Below are 26418 nucleotides of genomic sequence, written 5' to 3'. Positions count from 1 at the left end.
TGCACCCACGTTCCCTGGGGTTGTAGGAGAGAAACCTAAACAGAGTCCTAACCTCTCTCTCGGTACCTGACTGTACCAAGGCTGTAGCCAAGTTCTGCTTTTTGAGATACAAAACATGTATTTTGTATGGTGCCTGTGGATGAACCAACGCATCAGGATTTCACAGAGACGGACTCCCTACCCATAGGTGATCTTGGCAAGTCATGAGAAGGTCAGGGAGAACGGCATGCTGCATGAGCTTTGCAAAACTTGTCCTACTGGCTGAGCTCCAGCTTCCCATTATTAAAGCAGCGATTGTAACTCTTCCTCTCTTTCAGATACTGTCCTGCCTGTGAAGATTTCCAGATCAGTAGTTAGGGGAAGGTCTAGAAACAATGTACAGCACCAAGTACTGCAGTGCTTGCACTCATTTCAGTTGTTTGGGGCTTTTTTAACAGCCAGTAGTGAAATCACTTGAAAACCGAGACCACTGTTGGAGTGAATCCAGCAGAACAATGACTTTCATGATGGCTGAATTTGGAGACGGGTCAGTACTTTGTACATTTTTTTCTTATGCCATGCCTATGATCATGTATCTGACCATCTTCCAGAGAAGTAGAAAGCCATATGATGTTTATATCCTACCTCATGGACTATCACTCCTACTTCAAGAGCTAATTCAGAACACACTGAAGTAGATGAAAATGCTATTAGTAGAACAAGCCCAAATTAAGATTGGGATAAGCAAAACACCAATTTTTGCCACAGCTATCTTAAAATAAAAGTCCTTTTACAATGCTATCAAACCCAGGCTAGTAGATGCTTGAATTCAAGTGCTCTGAGGTTTTTAAAGTGTAGCATAGCCAATTTCTCCAGTGTGTACCAGTACGCAGTGGAGACTAGGCAGATGAGGAGTCTTTGACTTGGCTTCCACTACGCCCTCTATATGAGATATTAAAGAGTCTTCTTGCAATAGGATGATCTTAGAAAGATAAACTGATAGCATAAGCTCTTGTTCACCTCAGTTGTAATGACGGGGATCAGTCACAAGAGGGAGGCTGGCAGGACAGCGCCTTAAGCCTCAGGAAACCTCCAATGCAGCCAGTCGCTGGTCCCACCACAAATCAAATAAATTAGCAAGCAGGCTTGTCTGGAAACATGACGAGGAGACTGCTGATGTGGACACAGATGAAAGGCTCGTTGCAGTGTGGAGGTTCTCTATATGTGGGAGGCGAAAGCAGTCCTAATCAGTGAATTAAGAAACTGCGGCATCAGTGGGAGAAGGTTTCTGTGCAGGGAGATGGGCACTAGCATGGAGTATGCATGAAGGGTCTTTTGGAAATGAGAAGGAGAATGAATAAGCCCTAATAGGAAGAGGACTGCACTGGGAATGAAGTAGAGGAGATGGGAGAGAGAAAGAGGAATGATAAAATCAACTTTTGTGTGAAGGAAAGTTTATTTTTGTTCACAGCAGGGGGTGTTACCATATGCCTACCTCATGATCAAATTAGTCACCACTTCTCAGTGGAAATTCTCTGGAGGAACAGATCTCCTGAGTGAAAGAAGGTGATACCTACAGTGCTTATCTCTGGACAACGTACAGCAGTGAAACTGTGTAACTGAATGAGGAAAACACGGGAGCAATGTTCAAAGTTCACTGGTTTTAAACATGCGGGAGATATAAACTGCCAGTTAATACTGACATTTATGTCAAGTAAAAGATGCTTTAGCATTACATTTGATTTTATGGTAATCACTGACAATGTTTAAGACTCTCAAGTGCAAGCTTTGAAGTAATAAGCCCGCAGGATTATTCTGAACTGAGGAGCTCCGTAGAAATCACGAAGCCAAATGGAAGGAGCTCTTCTTCCACACAGCTTGTGGTTAAACCATGGGGCTCATCATGACGGGAGGTTGCTTATGCCAAAGGTTTATTTGGCTCCAAAAGGTGATTAGATAAATTCATAAGAAAACAATCCACTGGGGCTATAAAACAAAAAGATGCTTGCTTATGGGTAAAGAATTGCTGGAACCACCCCGACATCCGAATATGTCTGCCCTGTTCTTCTTTGGCTGCTGATCACTAGAGACAAGATACTGGCCTGAACGGACTTGTGGCTTGATCCCAGCCAACTGTTCCCAGTCCTCTCAGCCAGGAATCCTGCAGCTGCACCTCTCACTCACCAGTCTCTGGAAGTAGCCCCTCACCTTTAATAGCTGCTTCCCTGGAAGATCCATCTGAGGTAGAATCTCTCGAGAGCAATAATTTCTAGAAAATAAAGTATTGTTTATCTTTAGAAATAACAATCAGAAGGACCAGAATGACAAACGTGCGCCCATACCCATGCCATATGTCAGTTTTACTATAAACCTGGAACACCACCACTGAAAACTTTTCAGTTCGGGAAGAGGGCTTCCACTCACATTTATTCTGCAGTGCCCCTCTCTTGAACTCTGAGCTTCAGATTTTTACCTACATGGACAGAATTAGTTCTGTGATTTCTGTTTGGGCTCCTGCCAGCCCCATCCCCAACCCCACCCCAGATACTAGGCTCAGTTTAGACAAGAACACTATTTCAGAGACACAGACTGCTGTCCCGCTGGTTAAGTGTAAAAACAAGAATTACAGCCATTGCCTGCTGGTTGGCTGAGCGGAGGGATCATCTCTGAGTACCCCATAACACACAAACAACAGTGGTTCAGTAAAAGAGGGAGGCAATACTCAAGGGTTAACAAAGGTATCTCTCCACTCTACTCAAACCAACTGTATTCACAGCAAAATATGTTTCCATGCTGAAAGCAGCACAAAAAGTTCATAAGAACAATTAAAAGTTAGAAAATAACTAATATATAATTAAATAGAAACACAAATTCCAGCTTACTTTTAACTTCACTAACATGTCTTCTTCTGGATTAAACCCAGGGACGCTGGCCTGGTAATAGCAGCCCCTAATGTTTTCTATTGTCCCTGTTACAGCCATTAATTCATACAGCAAACTTACAGATGGGAAATTCAGAAGCATCTAAATGAGGTAAGGCTTCCTTTCTTGTCACTTGCAGCAACGTTTGAGGAGAGCTTCCAAAGAAATCAAATACCATTTAAAGCAGATGTTTTCAATGGAAGAAACGATGTAGGAGACATGTTTCTCCCCAGCTTGCTCTAGCTGTTCCCTTCTGTGCTATCCGATTGCTTTCCAACTGCCCCTGCTTCCCTGCCCTGGGAATCCACAGCAGCTCCTCTCTGCAGACTGTCCACTAAACGGACGACATTTAGAAACATGCTCTATCATTTTGTTCATGCAGGGCCATAGAATTTGCAATTTTTTTTTCTCCCAGACCTTGCTGAATTGTCAGTTTTGTGCAGATGGTTTGCCTTTGAAGGAATGCTTTATGTGAGACAAGGTTCTGGCAGAAATGTGCCTCGCTACTTGCCAGCTCACCTTCTGGTAACACAAATTAGGCTGCTGGGCTGCCACAGCACTCGAAGTCACAGGGCTAAGATGGTCTGCAGCTCCAGCAGCTCTCCATAGAGACTCCTGGCAGCTTGGCTGTGTTCCTCCTCACAGAGAGCTTAGAAATAAGGGCATTTTACTTTAATTTAAAAAATGCAAAAGTATTTAAAATGGCATTGTCATTTCCTGTGGATCTGCATGTAGCTAGGAACAGAAGTACTGACTGACTGGAATAGAAATAGCAAAAATAAATTTTGCATGTATAATTTGAAATGCCTCCCGATCCATAGATCTTTAGGTAGCTGAATCTCCCAGGGAAACCTCTGAAGTCTCAATCACAGGAGCAAAGTTTTAGCTACCCCACGGGGTATTATCACTACTCTGCTGGGTATGATCCTGCTACCATTTAGGAGCCAGATATCGGACATCATAATTGAGCAGAGTATTTCCATTTTTTGCTACCACTTGGGATGTTGGGGGTGGCAACCATTTCTCACTCTACACATTACAGAACAGCTTCCCCAACACTAAAGGCAGCAAGGGCTGAACCACAAGCACAAGCTGGCAGAAGCATAGGCTACAAAGTCTCATAATTTCAAATGAAGTGAGGAAACACATCTTTGTCACTGATACGCAGTCCTCTGCTTTCTGGCTGGAATTAAAAAAAAAAAAAAAAAAGCCCTGTATCTGCATGAAATACAGCAGCGCTTGTACCAGCAAACCTCCGGCTGGCCCTGCAGTGTCTCCCCCTGCTCCGCTTTTAGGGAGAGTTTTCTAGGGCTTCATGAGCACAGATGCTTGCTAACGCTGCTCTGAGCAGGCCTTGATAATAATTTAATTTGTGCTGAATGTACTTTCCTAGACAGCAGAACACTGCAAGCAGCAAAACACAGGCAAGATAAAACTCCCTTCTATCTTTTTTAATCAGAAAGAAGGTGGCATTTGTTCTTTGTTACTCTGAAGATATGGCATGACATCCTGGATGAAAAGCAGTCTTTACTGATTATTGCACACGCGTATGAAATCTTGAGCAAATCTGGTCGACTGATCCTTGCTGCCTTTGGTACTTAAATGAGATACAGACATTTTGGATTTGGCTACTACAAACACCCCTACGGACCACAGAGAGGTGTTGTCAGAGGACTTTTCAGAGCTGGAGCGGGCTGAGCCATCCCCTTCCACCGGCTCTGGTGTGAACGCAGCCCAGAGAGAGCAATTCAATTCAATGCCTGTAATTATGTGGGATGGATCTGGGCCCTAATACCTTTGCATTACTCAGCTATCTTTAAGTAAACTACATAAACCTCCTACCTTCTGGCTTTGAATGTGGAGGATGAGCAGTATCTGTGTCTTCCTAGTCCTGCCTGGGCACCTCTGGGGCTATCTAGAGGGCTCTCACAGGGCTTCTCGGGGCTGCGGGAGCTGCTCTCAGCTTACCCCAGATGCTCCAGGGTCTCCGGGGGCTGTCCAGGTGCTTCTGGGGCTGCTCCGAGTGCTCCTGCGCTCCTTACAGCATCTCTGCGGGTGTATGTTGTTTACATGCCAGAAATATCATTCACACACACCCTTGCATCAAGCCAACTACCAGAGGCTATTTTATCTCCTGCAAAAGTCTTCATGATACTCTTCTTCTCCTGCTCACCTCCTCACCTGACCCGTCACAGAAACAGTTGGGTTATTGTTATCCAAGTGTAGATCGTGATATGTATACAAGTCATAATGTAGCTCTGTCTTACATGAACACCTGAACCACACGCAGAGTGCTGTTTGTGTAGAAAGAATCGAGGTCAACTGCTGCTTTTGCCTCAATCCACCCCCACATCAAGGCACCAGTTTGCGACTAGCTAGGTTTGGAGCACCCAATTAGGAGCCTCTTTCAAGTTCTAGCTCCATTATGAAACAAGAAGAGATGCTAGGACTTGTAGACCTTGCTGGCACCCTTAATGAATGTGTATAATCATAAAAAGGCTCTGCTAAAACAACAGTCAAAGTATGCTCTGTAGAAGCCCTGACCAACAGATGAACCGCCTATGCAAGAATGTGCTAACTAAGTTGGGCGGTGGAAGGCGACAGCGCCGCAGAATGAGACAGAGAAAGGGTAAGTGAGGGAGACATTTATTCGGCTTGGGATGTTTGGCTGCCTAATGACAGGGCTGGGCCGCAAATAGCCAGCTCAGGATAAAGGTGTCGCCTAACGCAGCTCTCCTCAGACGCCATTTCAGCTCTGCCGTGGGGAAACCCCCACGGTTCTGCATCGATTTATTTATCACGTCCAGCAGTGCGCCAGCACCCTGCGCACCGAACGAGAAACACGCGGCCCGGCCCTTCCTGCGCCTGCTCGCGGGGCTCGGAACGGGGCCGCGGCCACGGCGCCCCCTCACGGAGCGAGCCCCCCCCGGCTCCTTCCCGCCGCCGGGCGTGAGGCGCCGTTGCCATGACAACGCCCGCCCGGCCCCCGCCGCCTCAGGCGGCTGCGCGCCAGAAAGTGCTAGAAAGGCGCCGCAGCCCGCGCCTGCGCACTCCGCCTCCCTGCCCCCACAGCGCCGCTGCGGCGCCCCGGGGCCTGAGGAGGGCGGGGGGCGAGGAAGGCCCGGCCGTGAGGGGGGGGGGGGTGCGCGGGGCCCGCGGCGGGAACGGCCCGCGGAGGTTGCCACGGCAACCGCCCCCCTCCCCGGTGGCGATGGGGAGCGGCCGCCCACGCTGCGCAAAGTGCGCAGGGGGCTTCGGGAATAGGCGGCTGCGCCAGCCACCGCCCAGGGCCCGCTGCGGAGTCATTGCGACGGTTACTAGGGCACTTGGTCGTCGTCCAATCAGATGGCGTGAGCTCATCGCTGAGGCCGGCGGCCAATCACGCCCGACATCAATCATTCAATTCAGCCAATCGGGGCGTGCGCTGAGCGAGCAGGGCGGGCGCTCGTGGCGGCCCGTTGCCTAACAGTAAAATCAACAGACAAACGGGCGGAACGAAGAAGAACGCGGATTTGAGTGACAGCGCCCCGACCAATCAGGGCTCCCTATTTGCAGAGCCTCGCTATCATCAGCCAATGGCCGCCGCGGACGGCCGCTCGGGCGGGGAATAGAATGCTGCGCGCGCACTCCGCTGCTATATAAGGGTTGGCGGTCGCCTCACGCAGCCAGTCAGTTGGGGGACGAGTGGCGTTGGTCGTGGGTGCGCTGTGCCGCCGCCATCATGAGGGAGATCGTGCACCTGCAGGCCGGGCAGTGCGGCAACCAGATCGGGGCCAAGGTGCGGGCAGGGGCCGGGACCGCGGCCGGGGCCGGGGGGGAGGCGGCGGCGGGCGGCAGGGCTGCGGCGGGCGGGCGGGTGGGGCCGACCCTGACGCGATTCTCCCCGGCAGTTCTGGGAGGTGATCAGCGACGAGCATGGCATCGACCCCACCGGCACCTACCACGGCGACAGCGACCTGCAGCTGGAGCGCATCAACGTGTACTACAACGAGGCCACAGGTAGGGCCCGGCCGCCGCCCCCCACCCCCCCGGCCGCCCCCCGGCGTCGCAGTCACGGCTCGTCCCTGTCTTGCAGGTGGCAAGTACGTGCCCCGCGCCGTCCTGGTGGACCTGGAGCCCGGCACCATGGACTCGGTGCGCTCCGGGCCCTTCGGGCAGATCTTCAGGCCGGACAACTTCGTGTTCGGTGAGTGCGCCGGGAGCGGGGGAGGGCCCTGCCGTGTAACCGGCTCGGGGTGGGGTGGGGCGGGCAGGGACGCTGCACTGCGGGCTTCCCCGCCGCACATGCTCCCAAGGCGAGCGCGGCCCCGGGAGGGGGGTTAATCCTGGTGCTTGGTGACGGGTGTGGAGTCACCGGAGCGCTGCGGATGGTGCATGGTGGCAGCTGCCAGGAGGGCAGGTCCGAGAAGGTGCAAGAGGTCGTTGGTCTTCCGAGTCCCATTATTCCTCGGGAATACAGGGAGAAATGAAAGGGTTGACGCATCGCCGGGCACTGAATGCTTTCTGTGTAGGTACACCGAGTCATTTTAGAGGTGCTTCTGTGAAACCGCAGCTCAAGGCATGATAAAATGAAAGCTTTTGTGGGAGGTTGCTGTAGCCTGATGCTCTTAAGCTTTGCTTGCAAGCAGGAAGCAGTGACCGTAATCTAATATGAAAATGGCTCTCTTCCAGGTCAGAGCGGAGCAGGAAACAACTGGGCAAAGGGCCATTATACGGAAGGTGCTGAATTAGTTGATTCCGTATTAGATGTTGTAAGAAAGGAGGCAGAAAGCTGTGATTGCCTCCAGGGCTTTCAGCTGACTCACTCTCTTGGTGGTGGTACTGGCTCTGGTATGGGTACCCTTCTAATCAGCAAAATTCGTGAAGAGTACCCAGACCGAATTATGAATACGTTCAGTGTTGTACCTTCCCCTAAAGTCTCAGATACTGTAGTAGAGCCCTACAATGCCACGCTGTCGGTGCACCAGCTTGTGGAGAACACAGATGAAACATACTGTATTGATAACGAAGCACTCTATGACATATGCTTCAGAACACTGAAGTTAACTACGCCAACATACGGTGATCTGAACCATTTAGTGTCAGCGACCATGAGCGGTGTTACCACCTGCCTGCGTTTCCCAGGCCAGCTTAATGCTGACCTGCGGAAGCTGGCAGTCAACATGGTTCCCTTCCCCCGTTTGCACTTTTTCATGCCTGGTTTTGCCCCACTCACAAGCCGTGGGAGCCAGCAATACCGTGCTCTGACCGTACCAGAGCTAACGCAGCAGATGTTTGATGCAAAGAACATGATGGCTGCGTGTGACCCACGTCACGGCCGCTATCTGACTGTAGCTGCTGTGTTTAGGGGCCGTATGTCAATGAAAGAGGTCGATGAGCAAATGCTGAACGTTCAGAACAAAAATAGCAGCTACTTTGTTGAATGGATTCCTAATAACGTTAAAACAGCGGTCTGTGACATTCCACCTCGTGGCCTGAAAATGTCTGCCACGTTCATTGGTAACAGCACAGCTATCCAGGAGCTGTTCAAACGCATCTCTGAACAGTTCACTGCTATGTTCCGCCGAAAGGCTTTCCTGCACTGGTACACAGGCGAGGGCATGGACGAGATGGAATTCACAGAGGCTGAGAGCAACATGAACGACCTGGTGTCTGAGTACCAGCAGTACCAGGACGCTACAGCTGAGGAGGAGGGCGAGTTTGAGGAGGAGGCTGAGGAAGAGGCAGAGTAAAAGCTATGCATATGAACACCTGTAAATTTTGTTTAAAGCTGTATGAACTCTTTCATTCAATACTTCCCTGTCTGTGTTGTGTTCCTCTTCCTGTCTTAAAGTCACTTCAGATGCTGTACAGGCACCATTAAAGCATTTTTCACAGTGCACAGGCTCGTCTCCTTTGTTCCTTTCGGTAAGCTTTTCGGGTGCCGTTTCCAAAAGTAAGTGCGTAGGTGTGACGGAGGTCTGGAAAAAAAAAAGTGGGATGGGGCGTGAGCACCGGCCCTCTCGCTGATGGCAGCCACGCTTCTCCCTGCTGGGCTGGACACCAGTTGCTTGTGTCACCGGATATGGTGACAGTCCTACTTGCTCCTCTATTGAAGAAATGCTCTGATGCTGCTCTGTAACCAAGTGTACTTGCAGAGGGGGGTACCCTTAACATGGAGGCTGAAATCCGGCTCCAGCCTGCGTCTAAATTTAGGTACCTGCCCATGGATTCCTGTTACAGGTGCGGGGTCAGCTGGCCGGGCTGCAGTCTCAGCAGGAGCTGGGCAGCTCTTCTGGTCGGAAGGAAAGCGCAGGCTCGGAGGGAGGTGGCTGAAAGCTACAGCTTGGGCTGCCTGGCTAATAAAATGGTGCCTGCAATTTGCCTTTCAGATGCAGGTGGGTGGTTCTGAAGGAAGGGAGCTGCCCTCGCCCAGGCTGCACCTAGGCAGCAGCACCAACTGAGCAGGGAGCTGGAGCTCAGGGCGAGTCATGGCTTCAGACAGCTGCAGCAAGCTGTGCTGCGTCTACTGCTGCAGATAAATTATGCTGAAGAGCTCCAGTTTATGCAGCTAAAGAGCTTGATGGGCTTTTTTTAAATCAATAAGTTATAAAAATATTCAGAAGTTAGTAAAGAAATGTTCAGAAGCTAGTATAGCCCCTTTTCCCACTTTGGAGGTGACCATGAATACCTACCTGCTACTAAATAGCACTACTGTCTGTCAAGAAAAATGCTATTAGCAAAGCAAATCTAAGGATTAAAAACTAAGTTTCTCCTTCTGGAGTAGTATTTGAAATGGCCCCGAGCAGGGGTGGAAATCAGCCTGTCGAGAACCAGGTGGCCAGCTTCAGACCTACACAGGAGACTGCTGTTGTAGGTGAAAAGATGACAAAAGATTTTTAAAACATGAGGTAACGCTTACAGCAGTTGGTGCTTATGCATTCCCTGGCCCCAGGGTTTTCCCCCAAAGCCCTCCAGGCAGTGGTGGCCCTGCTCCTGCAGGGCTGTGGCTGTTGCCCTCGTTTCTGATGTTGGCAGAGGACAAACCGCCCGGGCAGCACTAACGCCGGAGTCTGGTTTGCTCGGGGGCTTGTAGAAGCCTTGCTCCGGGGGGCTCTAACCTGAGGGCCTCCAGAGTGAGCACAGCCCTACCCGCTAGCCCTGTGCAGAGGAAGAGATCATCTGGAAACACCAGCGCAGTGCCTCGAGAGCCCCGCGCTGGGACGGGGACAGGGACAGGGACAGGTAGGTGCCCTGCGCTGGGGACAGCGGCTGCTGTGCTCGACCTCCCCTTTCCCAGAGCAGGGGGTGGAGGCAGAAGCCAAGAGGAGCAGTAACTATTTTTTTTCCTCTTTTCCTGCGTACAGCCTGTAACGCGAGGTGAGGGCGTGCGCACTGCCCTGCAGGCGGCGTCTGCTTGTCCCCAGGGCCCTGTTGGAGGGGCCAAGAGGCAGCTGTGGGATTCAGTTCCAGGCCATCGGACGCTTGGGAAGCCCTCACACTGACAACTGGATCAGCAGTGCTTAAGCATTTAGTCCCGCTGGAACCTCCTGTTAGAATACAGCTCGTCATATTTGTCCCTTTGGCGCTCTGGTTGCTAGCTGAGCAATTGAAACACCGCTCGTCGTGGTTCAGGGGCAGACCCCAGACCCCACAACGCCCTTCACACCTCTCCTTTTTGGTACCCCCAAAGCCTGGCAGCCAGAACAGGGCCACCACCACCTGCGATGGCTCATGCCAATTCACAGCTTCTTTTGGTGCAGTCTCCACCCCTTTGCATCATTTACCTTTTGCTTTTTTTAATCACCCTTTAAGCTTTTTGGGAACAGAATCACTTCCTTGATGAAGAAGCTGCCACGCAGCCGTGAGAGCCCCCTGCGGGTGCTGCTGCAGGGGGACAGGTGAGGGCACGGCTCCACCAGCCCGGCACGTTTACTTCCCCTGTGGAACATTCCAGGTCTCTGCTATGACACTGCAGCTATCAACAGCACTACTTAACGATGGTAATTAGTGACTTTCATTTTCATTCAGCTGATGAACTTACGTGGTACGAAGCCCGTGTAGGAAGGTATCAGTCCAGCACCGGTGTAAATTCTGTTGTTAGGCCAGTAAGTTTGGGGAAATCTCTTGCCAAAGCTGTGAATCGGGTATCTCTGCAGGAACTGGAAAACAAAACCCAGCACCATTAGTTGTAAACCACTGCTACCCAAGTCGTGTGCTTTGACTCCGTATTAAAGGAAATACTTGAGATAATGAGAAGCAATTCTCTTACCAGTTCCCTTTTCTTCTAATTTAAAGCTACATTGCAGCTTCCCTCTATCAAGTTCTCTCTCCACTGGTGCTGGCAGGAGCCCCTCTACTGCCCTGGTCCTGCCAGTACACCCCCACCACCCACCCAGAGCAGCTCCTGGTGCTGAGGATCGCTGCGGCCATCACATCTGGGCTTGGGCCACAAGTCCCGAATGCATTCTGCTCATAGAGCTGATGCACCGAGAGCCAGCGGTGCCTGCTGCAGTGGGATGTGCCTCGTCCGCTCCTCTGCTACCACTGCACATCAGTGTTTTGGTGTGACCCCCCCCCCCGAACTGTTTTTGTTTTTCCGTGCGTCCCACTGATGGCGATTAGCCCGTAATTCCCAGCCTAGGAGGAAGAGGAAGGCTTAGGGCGCGTTAACTGAAGGGAGAGTGAAATCTTCCTCCGGCTCCATCACCTGCCCCAGAGGTCAGACCGCGCTAACGCTGCGCCAAAGGACAGCGCGGGTCTCACATCCCTGAGGTGGCAAAGCCCTAAAAGCTCTCACTAAAGCCCCGCTGCCCTCATTAGCGTGGACCCTGCTCGGTGGTAAAGGGAGGGTTCACGGAGCCACGCGAGCAACTGGGGCCATCGAACCCTTCTGTGACCGTACGGATTGCAGCGGTGCAATCCTCCTGCCTCCCCAGAGCAGCGCTGAAGCGAGAGGATTGCATTATTTTGCCCGATGCAGCCAGTAAGAAACGATCCATGGCGCATCCTAGCACGTAACCTAGGGCAACAGAGATTTAGGGCAGAAGATTAGTGGCTTGAAGGCAGAAGCCATCTTAGATAGAAATGTGGAGTGATTTTTTTTTTTTAGTGTGCTTACATTCATTCCATCAGTGCCTCCTGCACTGCAAAAAACCTCTGCAAGCCTGAAATTTTCTAACTCCTGCAATGGAGAAACACCTCCTTCACTGGCACATATTTCTTAAAAAAATCAGGGCAGAAGTGATTTGCAAGCAGCACTTTCGGTTTTGATAACGTCTGCTTTTTGTTCTCTTTGCTTTATTTCTGTTTCTATTAACTGCAGAAGGAAAGGATAAGGAAACACATTTCAGCCAAAGCATCAGGATGCTGCCGAGCATCCTGATCCCGACAGCCCCGCCGCTGTCCCCACGGAGCCATTTCTTCCCAGCCAGGGGGTCTTTTTCCCACATCTGACCCCCACACTCTGGGACAAAGGCACCACAGTGAATCCTGGTCAGCAGAAAGGGCAAAAAATTTTGCAGCCTGCTTTTAAAAGGAGCTGTCACCAAGACCATCAGTGCTCACCGGCACTCGCCCATCGGTGCTGCAGCATCCCGGGGCTCTCACATCATTCTGGTAGCAGGAAGAAACGTGTGGCTTTGGATGCAATCTGCTAATTGGGGTGGGAGGGATCTCGTTTTCCCATGTAGGAGGGTCATATGGCTTTATGGGGGGGGAAATCTTACAGCAAGGGGGCAAAATAGGAGATTTTTTTCAATAGGGATATTTCTCCGCTTTTTGGGACAGACACAGGAAATGACAAGATCTAAATCCTTTTAAGACAAGTTACGTTAGTAAAGGAAAAATCTCTACAACACTTGAAAGGGAGGAATATCCATCCAAGAAGCCCAGGAAGCCGTCCAGCACTGCCATCCAGGTACCAGAGGATATATTGCATAAGGGGAGTGCAGATAGCTGGATCCTGCATTTGTGCACCCAGAGCAGCATTTTTAATAGCCACCCTTAAACCAACCCTCAATAGATTTGCTTAATCCTTTTATGAACTCATTTATCCTCCCTTGTTTCCTTGGGACATTAAGTTACAGAATTTAATTGCTCATGATTTTTTCAACGTGTTACCTAATAGCGTTTTATTTTGCTTGTACTTATAACCCCAGCTCCAATACTGCTACAGCAAATGCAACTGCTTGTGGTGCTGCAGATGACTCAAGACCAACGTTATATCATTGAAATAAGATTTGTGCATGCAATCTACCTGATGTCTGTCAAATTCAGCCATGGCTTCCTTCACGCCCTGCAAGTAGCTAACACCAGTAATCCAGGTGAAGCGGGGTATGTATCCGGTGTACCCTTTGGATGGAGACACGAGAGAACATACATAATCGTGTAAGTATCCATCACGCTGGAAATGGAAGAAGCTAGGACAAATATAAAATCTTGGCAGAGTATAGGAAAGAAAAATTTCACTTAAATTCATCCATTTAAATTGGATGTAAGATTTATTCTGAGACAGTCATTGTTATGATCCCCTGGGAAAACTCAATGGGCTAAACCATTCAGGGATCTTTATGAGGTATGGCAGAAACATTTCATTTTCTTGCAGTCTTTTCTTTAAAACAACAGCTCTGCCATGTTCTCACCCAGTTTCATCCATATGCAAGGGCTAACAACCAGGTCTCCAACCTCTCTTCCTCATTTACCCTTCCTATCCAACAATTTTTCACCAGTTATAAAAGAGAAACTACATAAAATGTTAAAATGAGATGAAGTGGAGAGAGAAGTGCAACCTAAAAGAAGCCAGAATTCCCTCTCTTCAGGGGAATGCTTTGGAGAGAGGAATTTGCCTACTGCTTCCTAGACTAGCAGTGCTTGGCCTTCCCTCTTTCGCCCTGTCTGAAATATTTCGCCATGCATTCATGGTAGTCGCTATGGTCCGTGAGAAGTTAGGGAGCACAACGCCTTGTCAGAAAGAGCTCTGTACCTTTGTGAGGTGCAGTGCAACACTATTTGTTGCTTTGGTTATTCAGGAAAGCCTCTTACGTTCCTAGGAGAGAAATCACTACCTCGGGGGTAGCAGACACCAGTCAGGCTGCTGCAGAGAGTGCAGAGCCCACGTCCTGCACGTCCCAAAGAAACGCCTTTGTGCTGAGAGGAGCAGGGGAGTGGGGGCATTTTCCACCCTGAAGTGTTCAGACACATGGGGACAAGTGGCCAACGCAGCTCCTGTTTCCCACAGGAGCTAAAGGCGATGCGATTCCTCCTACCGGGGACTCGTGCTGCACACGGCCGCCCTCTCTTTTACCTGAAATGACTTTCTGCTGGATCACATTCGGTACATCCAGCTTTGGTAGCTGATCATTTCTCTCTACATCCGCAGCTTCAGTCACTCCTGGCAGAGTCACACCTTCGATTTTTACAGGCTCAAAATAAAAGCAGAAATAAAATAAACACCAGTAAAACCTGCTTCCTCCTTTGACTCCAGCACTTAAATTGCTGCCAGAACCCAGTAATCACAGCTGCCATTTCCATTTCTCCCTGGCTTTCCACTAAGAGCTACTGCAAGAATTTCTGCTGCTGCCAAATTACCAGGCGTGCTCTGCGTGCACAGGGTTTGCAAAATACCCACGGGAGACCAAGGGGGGCTTTCGGGGCTGAGGTCCTTTGGAAACCTGTTCCTTGGGCTGCCTCTCAGAGCAAGGCGCTGGGAGGAACCTTCTCGGACTTTATATCCGAGGCAGCTTTTGACTTTGATACGTCAAATCTCTAATCTCTGCCCTCAGGGGATTTGCACAGCCCTGGCTGACTGCCCCACAACAAATAGCATCTCCTGCTCCAGCAGCAGTAAGGGGAGCAAACCTGTTGTCCCAGAGTAATTGAGTCAAATCCTAATGCCTGTGTTTCAAAGAGAGGAATGAAGGTAGAAAATTTGGGTGAGCTGGGGAAGGCAGGGGATCAGGAAGATGGCGCTGGCCAAAGGTGCCCTGAGCGCACACTGCTCTGTGGGAGGAGGTCCACGAGCCCAGCGCAGGAGGGCTGGTTTGTGTGGCACAAGATCTGACAACTGGGATTTGAAGCTAAAATGCATGTGAGTGAGAAATTATGCCTTTGTGATTAGGAGTAATTACCCATTACAACAATTTCATGATGATGTAGATTGGCTACTGCTAGAAATGCTCTTGCAAGTTTGATATTTCCCAACAATTTCAACGTTTGGTCCTCACCATCCCTGCTATGTGTGCTCCCTGTCGGCTCCCTGTCCTCCTAGCACAGCAAGCCCAAGCCCCCCCGCCCTCCCCATGCCTCCCACCCCCCCCCAGGGCCGCTCACCTGCCTGAGTCCTGCTGGCGTGCTGCCAAGCCCACGAGATGTGGTCAGCTCAGGTAATCGCCACTCCTGCCCCTCCGATGGCCTCCAAGGCACGGCAGGACGGCGTGCCACCCTCGGTGGGTACTCGTATTCCGGCTGCACACTTAGGGCACGCTCGCTGGGGTCGTGAGAGGGCATGGGATCCATGTGCGTCAGCAGCAGCTGCTCCTCTGCCGGCCCTGGCGGGGGAGGCTTTGGTCCAACCACCGGTTCAGGAAAGTTCGTCATGGCCCCAGATCTCTCGTGGGGAAAGTACCCTGCGGGGCAGAACCAGAGCATGGGGAAGGAGAGGCCAGAGCATCGCCATTGCACCTGCCCTTGGCCCCAACCAGCTCCTCTGGAGCAGGGGAGGGGAATGGGGACCCAAAGCATCTCAGGCTCCAATGCACAAGCCCGTCAGCCCCAGCCGACAAACTGCTGTGCACAGACTATGCAAGGATCGGTTCAGTTGTTTAATGTTTGATCTAGACCATGCCCAAGCTGCAAAATATCACCAGCCAAGTTATAAATAGCAAGGAAAAAAGCCCACATCCTTCACTGCGCCCGTGCACCCCTAACAGCCCCCCTGCCCGACAAGGAATTCCTACACCGGCATCAGGGCTGCTCGGCCAGGACAGGGCTGCTGACGCCGGCTGGAAAAAATCCCATGGCCAGTGTGTGCTGAGCGTCTGCGCGATGAACCAGGGATGGCCGAGTTGGCAGCTTTTGTCTCGCTTTCCCTTAAAAATATCCCATGACATGGCTCCCCCGGCCTGTCAGACACCTCCAGCCCCAGCGCTGCCTAACACGCTTTGCTCAGCGCCACGCCTCTTTCTCCCTCCTTCGTGATAAGATGATTGCTCTTACACCCCACAACAACCTCTTCCTAATTGGAAAACTGTTACTATGCCTGACTTTTTTTTGTTTGTTTGTTTTTAAACAAACCAAATTCTTTCCATTTTTGTTCCTATAGGTCATTCCTCTCAGCCCTCTGACCACCACTGCCCTGTTCTGGGGGACATCTGCAGAGACGCTCGGCCAGCGCTGGCTGCGGCTGCAGAGGCCCCCGTGGGAAGCCACTGGTCCCAGCTCTTAGCAAGGAGCAGATTTTGCCCCTTTCTGCACAGGTGTAAGGCTTCTGACTGGTGCTTGGGTTTGAAATCTGCTTTTAATCTTGTTATAAAGCATATATATGGTATATAACTTCATAAAATTTTATATACATATGCACACTCTCTATATAACAGTACTATCAAGTGCTGCCCAGGCTAGCAACAGACTAAAAATAAATCCTTGATGGAATTGATTTTTCAATCTATTGTGCAAATTTTAAAGCAGGTTTGTCTTTATATTTCTTACATTATTAATGAAAATATTTTACCTACACTTTGTTCATCCAACAAACCAGTTATTCCATCAAAGGAAAAAAAATAAGTCATTTTGTACTTGAGAAATCCTTACTAGCTCTTTGTTATCAGCCTGTGCCATAACCCCTCACCATGGCCACAGCCACCCTGCAGCTCCATGGTTCACATCCCCATCAGCCGAGTGCAGCCTCACTTCCAGGAACTATCCAACACAGGACTCAGCTGAGAGGAAGCAGCAATGTACTTTGTGCCCATCAAAAAGGTTTTATCAAAAACAGACCTTGAGAAACATCCTTCAGGCTCTGAGTTCACTAAGGGCAAACCCACAGATGCAGCACTGCTGGGAGCTCTTTGGCCTCGGTTGGGTGAAATATTGTGCTTAAAGAACGCCACACAGTACTCATGGAAGTATACAACGAAGGATTTGAGGATTGGACAGCCCTACAGCAGGAGGAAGAGTTATCAGCACAAGGTGCTTCTTGTGGCCAGGTTCTTCAGCATTTCACCAGCGAGCAGCAGAGGCAAGCTCCTGGCCGCAAACGTTTGTGGGTGACGTAAAGGCTGGCGAGGGGAGGACAATAACAAAGACAGGATAATGTTGGAGAGCAACCAGGCCAACTGGTTAGTTGGGTCCATTCAAACTACATTTTAGTCCAAGGAAATGCAAATGGAAACATCCAGGAACAAAGCCTGTGAGCGACACCTGCGTGGTGCAGACCTGGATCCTGCAAAACACAGCTGGGAAGAGCAGAAATGCCAAAAGCTTGCAAGAAGCTACGTGGCGCGACTCCCAGCGTGAAGCAGGAAACGTCGCTTCAGTGGGGCTGCCTCCAGGGAAGCAGGGCCCAGATCCTGCCCAGGCACACGTAGACCCTGCACGGAGCTGCTCTTGCTGAATAGGGCCCCACAACAGCTACGGCCGAGGCTCACAGCACGATACGTGACGAACGGGCACGGCCCTGAGAGGGACCGATATGGACCAGACCATGGCTGTCACTTGGGGCCTGTTCAGCTGGCATCAGGCACCCTGCTCAGAGGGGCTGGGTAGGAGGTTCCTGCAAATTCCTGGTGTTGGGAATCTCTGAGAGCACATCTCAAAGCAGCCGATGGAAGAGATGGAGCTGGTTAACGGAAGGGGGCACGGAAAGGAGGGGGCAGACACGAGCCCTCTTGCAGAGTTGAGGCAGGAGTGCTACAAGCCAATCTTCCCCAAAGAGCCAGAAAGAGAGGGGACTACACCCTTTGGAATAAGGAGTTGGGTGGCAAGTTCATAACTACCATAAAATCATTTCTCTTCATCTAACTGAAGATAATCAGGAGTCTATGATTCTCCCTGCTTCACCAGATGCCAACACCAGAAGCCCAGTGATGCCCCTCTGCTGAGGCCATGCTTCAGCTTCATGCTGGTGTTGCTCTCCAGCTGCCCCTACACCAGGACTATGGGGGCTCTGTGGAAAACTTCCCCTTCCCCCAGATCCCATGGTGGACAGGCACCAGCTTCACCGTGACCAAACCTGCGCTCATTCTGGTGCAGATGAGAGGCCGCTCACCTGGGTGCCCGGGGAGGTAGGGCTGGAGGCCACCCTGCATCCCGCTGAAGTCCTCGATGAATCTTTGCTTGCACAGCGGCACCAGCATGGAGCGAGGGCTCTTCCGGACGTGGGGGTCCGTCAGCAGACGGTAAGTGGTTTTGCCGTAGGTTTCTCCAAACTGATAGTTGTACTGAGGGACAAAACCCTCATAGCTGGGGACGAAACCGAAACAGAGCAGTCGCTGCCGCAGCCTGTGCCGGAGGATTGGCGTGAGAGCCGCCGTGCACCGGGCAGAGCAGGGCCAGGCACGCAGCACCGCATCAGTGGGCACAGGGACACCTGAACCGCACGTTTGTGCCTGGACATTTCCCAGTGCCGCTTGTTCAGCACAAACTGCAGAACTGAGAATTGTGACTTGTAACCTCTGAGCCCTCATAGCGAGGAGCAGGATGGGCTCACAACCCAAAGCAACCTGCACTGCTCCTTCCCTTCCTTTCCCTTCTTTTCCTCAGGTGACTTTGCAGTGGTTCTGGGGACAAGGGGCCTGGCCCAACTCTGGCTCCATCCCCGAGCCCACCACACAGGCCGCAAACTCCAGCTCTTCCCAGCACCAAGTTTCCCAACAGTGACATTATTCCATCAGCGCAGAAGGTAGAGCTGCCAGTCACAATGTATAGACAGAAATACTCAATCAATGATCCCGCTGTGTATTTGGGGATAAAGGCAGATGATGCATGAGGATCATAAGATGATGAGTAAGTACTTTCCCTTCCAAATACTTTAAACAACAGCCAGCAGAGCAATGCATTTGCACTTGGCAAGTTGTCCTATTTTGCATGCAGGATCTTTTACCGGCAGCTGCCAGAGGAGCTCGGTGGCCCCTTCCCGTTGATTTTCAATGCGTCTTGCAACACAGAGAAACTACGCAGGAACGATAAAGCTGAGTGGGAGAAAAAATGACACAGCCTAAATAATGACAGGCCAGCTGAAGGGATTTTGATCATGAACAAAATAATGTTAGGGCTGAGAAAGGATTCAATTCATAAGCAATTAAAAGCGAGGTAATCTGAGGAGCTCAGGCAAGTCAGTCTGGGTTTACAGGGAATGGATCTGCCACGTAAGTGAATCACAAGAGCTGCTGATAGAAGCCGTGGTGCTTTGTGAAGAGATCAGGACTCCTGCAGGCTGTTTGACTTTCTCTTCGTGGTATTCTCATTAAGAAACCAGAGAAATCCCTCGTTTCTGTAGTTCACCATTGCAGCCATTGATCTTAAAACCCCTTCACAAGCAGCAAGTCAGTGGCTTTCTGGAGGCTGTGCCCAATTTCCCTTTCTCTTGCTCAATCCTACCTTCAGTGCCTGCTCCCAGGGCTGCGTCACAGAACAGGGAGCAGCCCTGGCCCTGTGCCCGGCCCTGCACCGCTCCGCACCGCTCCCAGCTCCGCCGGGACAGGCAGGGCCGTTCCCAGGACAGGCCCACAATGTGGAGCTACACCTTCTCCCCATGCCAAGTCCTCGCCAAACCGTTCTAACATTGCGTTTCACTTCCCAACGCCTCCGAGCACTGCAGGGGTGACTGCTGCCTGGTGCTGGAGTGGTTTGGATGCCTGCGTTGTGCTGGGGATTCACCAGCATGGGCAGGCCCCACAGGTGGGACAGCTGGAGAGGTGCTGCAACGCGTCAGCTTCCTCCTCCTCCTCCTGCCGGCACCTCCCAACATCTGCAGGCTGCGACGTCTGCGGCAGCAGAGCCGGGCTGCAGCGATGCCCAGCAGGCAGCTCCTCCTTGCGTGCAGACACCCAGCCCAGCAGGACCCTGGGCACGGGAGGAAGGAAGCCTCAAGCAGCAGGAGCTGGTGCCTCCTCCTGCCTTCTGCAGCTGAAGCAGCAGTCCGAGAGGAGCAGTGCAGCTGCAGTGTTGGTATTAGGGCTCAAATCTGCCTCTTGCAATGGCTCTTCTTAGACAGGAGGGAGCTAGTGAGGATTTTGAGGCTTTTGGCTCCAAAAGGGAGGTGCAAGTGCAGCACAGCTCCCTCCTTGCTGCTGTCAGCACGCAGGGCGACAGCTCACAGCAGCACACACACGGTTTGGACAACTGCAGCAGTGCAAGAGTAAGGGAAAAACCCAACCCCAGCGCTTAGGTAAGCTCTGACGGCACAGAGGTCAGGAACGGGAAAATCCTGCACGTTGCTGTAATGGGAAGGACCAATTTCATCTTCGCTACCAGACAATTGCTGAGGAAGGAAACATGCTCCAGCCTTCATCTGCAGCTCGGGCTCAGCCTCCCCTCTTGCCCATGGCCGTGCGGGACTCGGGCTGGTTCCCTCTGTGCTGTTTCGCTGCCTCTTCTGCCACCAGCTCCTGCCCAGGGAGGGCTCCCAAGGTGCCCTCAGACTTCACTGACCCAAGTGACTTTGTACCACCAGCCGCCTGCTCTCTCTTGGTGGCCGTCCAGCCCTTTCCAGGTCACCCGCGTGTGCGGGGGACCACACACAGCAGGGCAGATCACCAGGGGACCCCACGCACCACCTAGGCTTCACCACAAAGCTTGTCCTCATATTTCTGCCTTCAGTGTTTGTGTTTCAACCAATAGCTCGTTCATGGGGAACCCACCTCTCACCAACCACGGCTTTGTTCCTTTCAAAGGCCTTCAGAGGACTTTGCAGAAAGCTTTTTTTGAAGAAAAACTCAGCTACATATCAGCCAGATCACAATTACCCACAGTCACAGACTTCGGAGGACTGTGCTCTACCCAATTCATCGACGACGTAATCATGTTCATGCAAATATTTATTCAAAGGAGATCTTCAGACATCCTTGGTGCAAAAATTATTTCAGTTCAGAACCAAAACCCAGAAGCTCTGGAAACATTTGGCAGCTTAGAATAAATGGAAAAAAGGGAAAAAAAAAGTTTTGAAGTTCCCCTCAATGCCCTGTGTCATGGTCTTTAATTATACCTGCCATAAGGTGCTGTTTTCCCCCTGGAGCCACGTCTCCTTCACTGCACTGTTAGATGGCACTTTTATCAGTGTCTTTAAAAAAATCATGAACCACAAGTCGTATCCTATCCCAACCAGAGATATTTGCGTTGGAAATGAGCAGACTTTTTGGATGAACTTCAGAACTTACCCGGAGACATGGTGAGGATCGGGAGGGAAGAGGTTGCTCTCCCTGGAGGCCGTCATGGCACAGTGGCAGCTCCGGTGGCAGGGAGGAGATGCAGCAGTCACCAGGGAAACCTCTGTGATGCTGCCGGGTACCGTGGTGCTTCCAGCCACACCACGCGGCTCTTCAGGTTTTTCTGGACGAGTTTTTCTTTTCCCAGAAAGGAAAGATCTGGAAATCTTGGATGAGCACGGAAACTTCATAGAGTTTGTCAGATTTCCTGCAGGCTCAGCACCCTTGGGACAGCAGCAGATGTTCCCCGTAAGCAGCCCCGGCACGTGTCCGTGTTCACACTGCTGTCCACATCCCACACGTGCAGATGTGGAGCACTGTGCTGTGCACGCCCAGGTCATCGCACAGCACACGCACGGCGAGGGCAGCGCTGCCACTGGATGCATCTGCCCTGCTCTGCCTGCTCCTTGCCCCGGCTGCAGGAGGACACAAACCTTCACTGCCTCGCTACAAACAGGGCAAAGGAGCTCCCGTCCTCAACACGGCATAGTCACGGTGCTTGCTGTGGGGTGGTTCAGCCCCTCTCTGCCCAGCTCTTCTGTGTGCTGAGCTGCTGTTGGGAGCGCTATGTCCTTACCTTCAAGGTCATCCCACCTGTTGGCACCAGCACCACTTCCACAAACTGCAACACCAGGAGTGAGCCTGGCTCATTGCCAGTGTCCCTCTGTGGTCTGGAAGAACTCCAGCCACATGGCCAGCACAATCATTTCAAGACCTCAAAGATACTAACCAGAAATTGGAGTATTCCAGCATTGTTCTCATCTGTTCAGGTGCCAGTACTCTACTCAAAATTGCACCTAAGACAGATGTGTTGCTTTGACTCCTGCTCTTGGCACCTCAACATTTTGGGAGATCTGGAGTTTCCAGACCTTATAAATATGAGTTTGCCCCAGTACCTGAACTCTGTGGGGACAGAACTGCACAGCATCCCCACCTCTGCAGGGTGGATGGGGCCGCGAGGGGTACGATGACTCTTCTCAGTGGAAGATGAGGGGCAAGAGGCTCAAGTTGCCCTGAGGGGAAGGCCAACTGGACGTAAGGAGAAAATTCTTCCCCACAGGAGCAGTGCAGCCCTGGGGCAGGGTCAGAGCAGGTGCCCACATCTCCATCCTTGGGGACCTTCAAAGCCCAGCTGTGCACGGCGCTGAGCAGCCCAATGCAGCTTTGAAGTTAGCTGTTTTTAGAGGCTGATTGGGTTAGAGACCTACAAAGGTCTCTCCCAACCCAGATCATCCTTTGAATTTAATAAGAATATGAAAAAATTGCTTAAGGAAACACAGCACCATATTCACAGCACTGAACAGTGACCCCAGGCCACTCTGGGTCCCACTAGCCCTCTCGGCTCCCTGGGGCTCAGGCCACCCTGCCAACGCTTTCATAAAGTTCCTCCAAAGTCCGCTCCTTTTGGAACAGCAGCTGCATTGCACTGGCTGCTCCTTCCAAACATGGAGTCGCAGAATTACCAAAGTTATTGAACAGTCGCACCAAAATATCTGTCCTCAGTGCAGTCACCTAGACCTAGGTAAATTAAAAAAAATAAGCAGAAATTCACTTTTGTCAAGGTTATCATTAGAATTTATTGATATGAGAGAAACTTCGTATGTCAGTATGTCAGTGGAGGAACAGCACGTCCTGACATAACAGAAGGACAAAGCCCACCCAGGTGACATTACAGCGTTCTGGTACCTCTGAACTCCAAAACAGAGGAGATCACGCACATGGCTGTGTATTACTCGGGTCTGTTTTCCAGGACAGGATGGAAACTCTCCAGCAATAACACCAACGCGTGGCTCGCCAGCCACCAGTGCATGGCTGCATACATGACCACAACAGCTTTGACTCCTGTCACCCACGCCAGGCACTTATGGCACACACGTGTGGCAGCAGCAGCCCACCCGGGGCCCCTTCAGGTTGAAGGGGACAAACACCTGCTTTGTGGTGAGAGCCACCCGAGCCCATGCAGCCCTCACAGGGCGTGAGATGCCTCGTGCTCCATCACGTGAAGGCTGCTCAGAGGACCAGCCCAGACCATGACGTCTACATGCAGTCCGGGGACTCCCACACCGACCTGCAGCAGGACAACCGGCGGTAGCTGGGAAGTTTCAGGACCAGCTTTGTTCTGCCTGGGGAGCAGACACAGCACACTCAGTCCTGGCGTCTGCCAACGCATGGGCAGGTTTTCTCTTTCAACGTAACAGCCATAATTATCCTCTTATTAGAGCTGTTTCGGCATTCCCTCCGTCAGCGGTGTCCGCTTACAGAGCTCGTAGCACAGACACTATGTAGCTCGTAGCACAGTGAACACTATGCTTCTGGCCAAGATAGGAATTATCTTTATAACCTTTACTGGAAATACATGTTATACTGGATGCTGTTTGGAAAAATAAAAATAAAACAAAACAAAACAAAAAGTGCTGAACTTTAACCTCCCAGCTTATGAAATACTCAGTTTGGTCCGTAATATCTTGCTAAACAGTTACAAAGGGAACAGCAGAGTATTCCCCAGGCACCTGATAAATCCACAATGGATGTACTGTAGAAACAAGCTGAATTCTCTGACCCACTCCAAGGGTATTTCAGAGCCCTATAAAATACTCCAGAGAACGAGCCATTTGTGACACAACAAACAAAAACACAACCACGGTTCAAGGAATAAGTTGTCTCGTGTTGTACAGGAAGCATCCAAAATCAGACGCAAAGCCACCCTGATCAGAACTGGCGGGATGTGGCAGTCCCACCCTGATGCCAGATTTGATCACAGCAGTAACAGAGCCTGGGCCGAAGTGCATCTGCCTGGCTGACAGCGCTAAACCTGCTGCAGACCTGAAGAGGGACTGCAGATGCTAGAAATAAATCCGAGTGTGTGCGCAGGTGCGTGCCGGCGATGGCACGTGCCCTGTTCCTTCTCCTCTCACGTGAGCTATGACAAGTGACATAGCGGGTGCTGCTCTCAGCCATTCGCTTTCACCAAATCTAAGTTCCCCCTGCACACTTAACAGCATCGACTTAGAGATCTCATATTAATGGGTACTTATACAGGATTAATTGCACATCAGTCCATTGTGGCTACAAGTTCATTAGGCTAATAAATCTACGTAGTGACAGTAGTACAGTATCAGCTACTTTTCAATACAAACTCCCTACCCTAGCCTTAATTTGCAGGTCAAGAGAAGATCTTCTGTAGTGACCTTCCTATGACCTTTAACATTCATTTTTTTAATTTTCTTTTTTCTAGAAAAAAAATCCAGTGTGGGGAAAATGCACATATATAACAAAAGCAGTGCTTAACAACCACAGGAAAAAAGAACATGATCTTGGACTCTATCAGCATCCTCCGTAGACCCTGGTAGCATTACTTCCAAAGGGTTGCTAAATCCAGCTCCGTCAGTTCTCAAGTCTGTTAAACCATTTCCTAGCTCTAGTCAGTTCTAGTTTCTTACTATACATATCATCTCTAGCAAGAGCCTACAGAAACACTTGCTAATGTGCACAAGACTTCCATTTGATTTAATGGAATAGTTTTAGAAGACTGAAGTCTTTACTTCTACAAATCTGTTCTTGAATTGTGGCTCTCACTCAGGCTGGCACCTTTCTGTTCCAACCAGGAGAGAGCTCCAAGTCCCTTGTAAAGTTTTACTCATTCGTCTTTCCCAAAGGTGTGTGGGTATCTAACAAAACCCCTCTCACAGTATTCCCAGGAAATGATTCAGAAGAGGAGATGATTTTTCAACCAAATGAGATCCTCTGGTCCTGCGCGTCAGACCATGGCCAATAGAACGAGCAGCTGCCATGGACGTCTCAATTAAATACGGTACAGTCAAGGGAGGAGAGCAAGGTGGCCTGACCATCTTCCTGTGAGGTACAGGCAAAGAGACACCAGAGTCACTCTGTTCTCAACAGTTTGTCTCTTTTTCTGGAGTCAAATGTTTGATTCCATTTGTTCTAGCAGGAAGTGGTGAATCATGTCAAAAGTGGGACGATCTTTTATATCCCTGCTCCAGCATTTCAGCATCAGGTCAAACACAGGGTTAGGGCACAGAGGAGTCTGGGAGAGATAGATCTGAAAAGAAGAATACAGCAAGTTCAGTGTTTGCTCTTTAAAAGAATCAAACCTTGACTAAATGAAAACCACAGGACAGCTTCAGTCTAGGCGTTACAAGACACAGCAGTCATGCAATGTTTGAAATCCATTAAGCGTGAATCTGGCAGCGAAGCCTGCATGGAGCTGCGACACCACCTCAGATGGCACTGCAGACACTTTGCCAACTTGTTTGATGAGCCGGTCATAAAACAGTCCTTTGTCCCACAGGAAACATGAATGCTTCAGAGAGATTTGTGTTCCAAGTGACAGAAAAACACAAACCAAAACCAAATTTACCACAATAAAATCCAAATACTTTCACTCACCGTAGACAACCCATGAGGCTTTCTAAGCATCGTGACAGCTTGTTAGCAGAGACAGAAAAAAACACCTTTTAGAGCTTATCTACAGCACAGGTTGGCGATTTTTTTTTCTTTCCTCTCATTTCAATACACTGATCTTTTAGACTCTTCACTAGATCATTAATATCTGGGAGACAATGAATAAAACCTTGCATTATTTTATTTCCCTTAATCCTTTAACTTATTTGGTACTAAATGTCAATGTGGGGAGAAGAGTAACAACTGGACATCCACTCTTGGGGCACAGCGATCTTCAGTGGTGCTGCATTGTCATGCTCTATTTACCATCGTCACTGATATTTCTGTTAAAGGATACGAAGGCAACAACAGTGGGCTGTACACTCCTGCCTGGAGCAACAGAGGATAATGAGACAGAAAAGCCTTTCAGCAACTAGGGATGGCCAAAAGCTCCTCAGCATAGATGGAGATATCACAAGGAGTATCTAACCCCTGGGTACTAGCAATTCCTCCTTCCCCACCTCAGTGAGTGCTTCCTTGTCTTTTAGAGGAAACACTAAGGGCAGAGAAAACTGACAAAGCAAAAGAGCAAAAGGTTTGCGTAGGACAGCCCAGAAAAGCTAAGGAGGACAGTGCAAAGGCAGATTGAAACAGAAGTGGCTTATAACATGGAAGAAGCACTGGACAAGCCAGGAGGCTCTTCCAGTGGGACTCCA

General features: G+C 50.5%; 3 protein-coding genes and 1 long non-coding RNA gene across 14 annotated transcripts in view; 1 reads left to right on the top strand and 3 right to left on the bottom strand.

Annotated features, from left to right (window-relative positions):
- Positions 1 to 931: 931 nt before the first annotated feature.
- LOC121057577 lies at positions 932 to 6020 on the bottom strand. 2 transcript variants are annotated; one of them, XR_005813846.1, is made up of 3 exons: positions 2862 to 6020; positions 2188 to 2248; positions 932 to 1197 (listed from the first exon to the last, which is right to left on the bottom strand). It is a non-coding gene; the product is annotated as an uncharacterized LOC121057577 (long non-coding RNA). The 2 variants fall into 2 exon arrangements; XR_005813847.1 differs by having other exon boundaries at positions 2982 to 6020.
- A 479-nt stretch (positions 6021 to 6499) lies between these two features.
- On the top strand, positions 6500 to 8781 carry TUBB4B (tubulin beta 4B class IVb). The gene is made up of 4 exons (XM_040531965.1): positions 6500 to 6678; positions 6791 to 6899; positions 6976 to 7086; positions 7572 to 8781. The coding sequence occupies exons 1-4, from the start codon at positions 6622 to 6624 to the stop codon at positions 8630 to 8632; spliced, it is 1338 nt and encodes a 445-aa protein (XP_040387899.1). The 5' UTR covers positions 6500 to 6621; the 3' UTR covers positions 8633 to 8781.
- FAM166A (family with sequence similarity 166 member A) lies at positions 8550 to 21360 on the bottom strand. The gene is made up of 7 exons (XM_040531966.1): positions 21254 to 21360; positions 18145 to 18338; positions 15210 to 15505; positions 14185 to 14302; positions 13138 to 13232; positions 10924 to 11041; positions 8550 to 8860 (listed from the first exon to the last, which is right to left on the bottom strand). Exons 1-7 carry the CDS (start codon positions 21307 to 21309, stop codon positions 8772 to 8774), a joined length of 966 nt encoding a protein of 321 aa, XP_040387900.1. The 5' UTR covers positions 21310 to 21360; the 3' UTR covers positions 8550 to 8771.
- Positions 21361 to 22858: 1498 nt separating this feature from the next.
- The window catches only part of LOC121057571 (discoidin domain-containing receptor 2-like), a 60695-nt gene continuing 57135 nt past the window's right edge, over positions 22859 to 26418 (bottom strand). For all 10 annotated transcript variants that reach the window (XM_040531954.1, XM_040531956.1, XM_040531962.1 and 7 more), the window contains exon 17: positions 22859 to 25361. In XM_040531954.1, the coding sequence (XP_040387888.1) occupies positions 25221 to 25361 (141 nt within the window). In that variant the 3' untranslated portion in view covers positions 22859 to 25220. The remainder of the gene's footprint in view (positions 25362 to 26418) is intronic.

The sequence above is a fragment of the Cygnus olor genome, chromosome 19 (genome assembly GCF_009769625.2).
Source record: "Cygnus olor isolate bCygOlo1 chromosome 19, bCygOlo1.pri.v2, whole genome shotgun sequence".
NCBI classification, from domain to species: Eukaryota; Metazoa; Chordata; class Aves; order Anseriformes; family Anatidae; genus Cygnus; species Cygnus olor.
The sequence above is the reverse complement of the archived record's forward strand: the minus strand, read 5'-3'. Positions and strand labels throughout refer to the sequence as shown.